Below are 3,557 nucleotides of genomic sequence, written 5' to 3'. Positions count from 1 at the left end.
ATGCTCAAGGGAGTCGCAAGATCACGACTACAGGAGTACCAGACCCCAGTATGCTCTCATTTTGTCTCCCGTTGTCTGCCTTTAAGCACATGACTTAACTTCTCTGGGTATTGGGTATCAGTTATCTACAAAGGCTGGAGCAGTAAGCCTGTGGATGTGGCAGTTCCCATCTCCCTCTCCTCTTGCCTCCACAGAGGATCCAAGCTCAGATGTCAGAGCTCAGCTCCCATGCCCATGTGGGCAGTGGGGGGTGGGGTGGGGGGGAGGCAAACACATGTCTTCTAGAACCACAGGCCTCCATCTTGGATACCGAGTGCCTCCTTCTTTCCTCCACAGCAGCAGGGACACTGCAGCATGGAGCTGAAGAGAGGAAAGACATTCATCAAATCTAGCCTGCAGATTGACCATGAGAAACCCCCAGATCCAGCAGCCACTGCCCCGGCCACGGAGGATGCAGTCTCACCAGGAGGGCAGCAGCGACCCCACAGTGAGAGGGGCCCCCAGGTCAGTCCCAGCACCCAAGGATATGACAGGTGCTCCGACAAGGGGGCTCAGCCAGACGCCAATGGGGGGCCTGCAGCTCTCTGTGGGACCACCTTCAAACTGGTGCAGAAGAGCAAGACTCAAGACACTGTGCCCAGGGCTGACAGGGCAGCCGCAGCTACAGGGCAGCTGGTGGGCAGCGCAAGCTTCCCAGGGCCGCCCAGGAGCCAGCGCATGATTGACTACCGCCACTTTGTGCCCCAGATGCCCTTTGTACCAGCTGTGGCCAAGAGCATCCCAAGGAAGAGAATTTCCCTGAAACGACCCAAGAAATGTTTTCGGAATCTATTCCACATCCGCAGAAACAAAACTGAGGATTTGGCCTCGCTGGCAACCAAGGGGAAGAGCTTGTCCTCTCCTGAAGGCCCATCAGAGGCTGGAGGGCAGCAAGGCACAGCTTGCTTCCCCTTGGGCGAGGGGCTGGGACTGGACAGCCTGTGCCAGGACCTGTCTGACAGTGAGTTCTTACCCGACTCCTCCTTTGACCTCTGCAGGGCCCTGTGTGAGGATGTGGCCTCACTCAAGAGCTTTGACTCACTCACCGGCTGCGGGGAGATCTTTGCAGACGAGAGCTCAGTGCCATCCCTGGAGCTGCATGAGGGCCTGGAGAGCCCTGCCCGGGCATCCCAGGTGCCTGACTGTATGGCTTCCAGGGGCCCCTTCCAGGGCAGCGTAGAGCAGCTGGCATCGCCTGCCCAGAACGAGATGTCTGACTTTGACAAGTTCTGGGACCGTGTGAATCACTCGGTGAGGCAGCAACAGCGCGCCCTGCTAGGTCCGTGGCTGGGGGGCCCCCAGGGGTCAGACACAGACAAGCCCAGGCCAGATGCAGCTGGGCTTGCTGAGCTCCCCCTGTGCCCATGCAGGGACCCCCACGGCGGCTCCAAAGCCAGCTCCATAGACACAGGCACGCCCAAGAGCGAGCGGCCAGAATCTGTGTCCACGAGCGACGAGGGCTACTATGACTCCTTCTCACCAGGCCTCGAGGAGGACAAGAAGGAGGCCCCGAGTCCAGGCACACCCGCAGCCGCCTTCCCCAGGGACAGCTACAGCGGAGACGCCCTCTACGAGCTCTTCTATGACCCCACTGAGGGCCCTGGGAGCCCGAACCTGGATGACGACCTGTGCGTGTCTGAGAGTCTGTCGGGGCCGGCACTGGGAGCCCCGCTGTCCATGTGCAGCTTCCACGTCGGGGCAGAAGAGAACCTGGCCGCCGCTCCAGGTCCAGACCTACTCAGCCAGAGCTTCTTGCAGAGCTCCTGGAGGGGCAAGGAGTGCCTGCTGAAGCTCTGCGACACCGAGCTTGCCATCACCATGGGCATTATCAACTGGCTCCGCCGGAGCCCAGAGCTCCGTGTCCCGCCTGCCTCGGCCCCCAGGGAGCCTGCAACGCCCCCGGGAGGACTGGTGGAGAAACCAGGAGCTGGCTCTGAGAAGGTGTGCCTAGGTCCAGTGAAGCTGGAGGGCGGGGGGACCCGGGCCTTAGATACAGGGAGGACCTCCATGAGCTCAGCACCCAGCAGGCGGGAGCTGTGGGCATGTTCAGTCCCCAAGGGCCCACTTGCTGGAGTGAGCGAGGTCCTAGCGGGGACCAAGCAGGGGACCAGCTCTCCATCCAGGGACCCCTCTCTGGAGTGTGTGCAGGTCTCTGGGGAAGAAGGGACACAAGGCCACCCTGAAGGCTCGTTCTCCTCTGTGGGGTCTGCAGCCCCCATGGCAACCAACACATCTAGCAAAAACAAGGTCCCAAACCCCTCTGCTTGGCCTGGCTCCCAGCAGCCCAGTTTTCCTGGGAACCTGGGGTGTTTCCAAGGTCCCTGGAGGCCAGGCCTTGGGGGAAGCACCGTGGATTTAGAGCTCACTCTGACAGGCTGTGTGGCCCAGGTGGCAGCCCTACAGATCCACCCAGACTGTCAGCCCCCAAGGCAGAACACAGGTAGTGGGCACTGCGGGCAGCCTCAGGCCAGGAGCCCTGACATTCCGCAACAGAAACAGCCTAACAGCTTCCCTAACATGGCTGCCATATGTGGCCTGCCCTCCCTGGCCAGCCCACTCCACAGCCCACAGGACCAGAGGTGCCCAGGCCGCATTCTGGACCTGAGCCAGATCAGGGTGGAACCCGCCAGGCTGGATGCCCAGGCCCATGCCTCTGTGGAGGACCAGCCTCTGCAGCTCAGCTCAAGGGCTATAGAGCAGGCCGCACACAGGAGCCAGCTGGACTCATAGCCCCCTCAGTCCTGCTGCCTGGGATCACCTGCCAGGAATTCTGGCCCTCACTTCCAACAGCCAGTGGGAGGGGGCCCACTCTGCAAGTGCCCAGAAAGCCGCTGCAGCTTCTTGGACCATGAGGGCATCCTCTGCAGCCAGCAGGAAGTGGGAGCTCCCAGGCCAGCATGGCTGAGACCCACCTTTGGAACAGTCTTGTGTCTTTGTGGTCACACTCAGGAGAGCCTAAGACCCAAATCTCCACCCTTTGTCCCTGATGTGAGGACTGTACTGGGGGAGAGGGGGTGGCAGGACTCAGTGGGGCGGGGCATTTTAACATGGAGGCATCCATAGCTGAACCCACCAGCTCAGCCAGAACAGGTCCCGGGCAGCCCAAGGCCAAGGACAATTGCAAAGCTTCTAGTGCTCTCAAAATGTGCCTCACCGATTTCCCCACCAAAAAATGAAGCGTCTAAACCCAGATGTGAAGTAGCCACATTTGGCCACTCCTCATACAGCATGTCAGAGAGAGGAGCTCGGGTTTGAAACTGATGGGATGGAAATAGTACATATTATAAAGGGTACATATTGTGCTGATAACTCTGCACAAGGGTTGAGAGTAATAAATGTGAGTGGGGGGTCTGAGGCTCAGGGGTAGGAGCTTGAGACGGGGGTAGGGGGTTGCAGATGAGCTTGGGAGTGCCCACTTGCCCCACCCCAGCCTGCTCTCCACCCCCAGGATGAGCAGCCACAACCTTCGGGACCCTGAAGGGCTTCTCTGAGGGAATCAGAAGCAGAACCAGCCATCT

General features: G+C 60.1%; 1 protein-coding gene across 1 annotated transcript; it reads left to right on the top strand.

Moving 5' to 3' along the window:
* Positions 1 to 354: 354 nt before the first annotated feature.
* AMER3 (APC membrane recruitment protein 3) lies at positions 355 to 3,102 on the top strand. The gene is given in 3 exon segments (XM_032636643.1): positions 355 to 2,771; positions 2,773 to 2,855; positions 2,858 to 3,102. Coding segments are annotated over 3 exon segments (2,745 nt in total).
* Positions 3,103 to 3,557: the final 455 nt, after the last annotated feature.

The sequence above is a fragment of the Phocoena sinus genome, chromosome 7 (genome assembly GCF_008692025.1).
Source record: "Phocoena sinus isolate mPhoSin1 chromosome 7, mPhoSin1.pri, whole genome shotgun sequence".
Lineage (NCBI taxonomy): Eukaryota > Metazoa > Chordata > Mammalia > Artiodactyla > Phocoenidae > Phocoena > Phocoena sinus.
The sequence above is the reverse complement of the archived record's forward strand: the minus strand, read 5'-3'. Positions and strand labels throughout refer to the sequence as shown.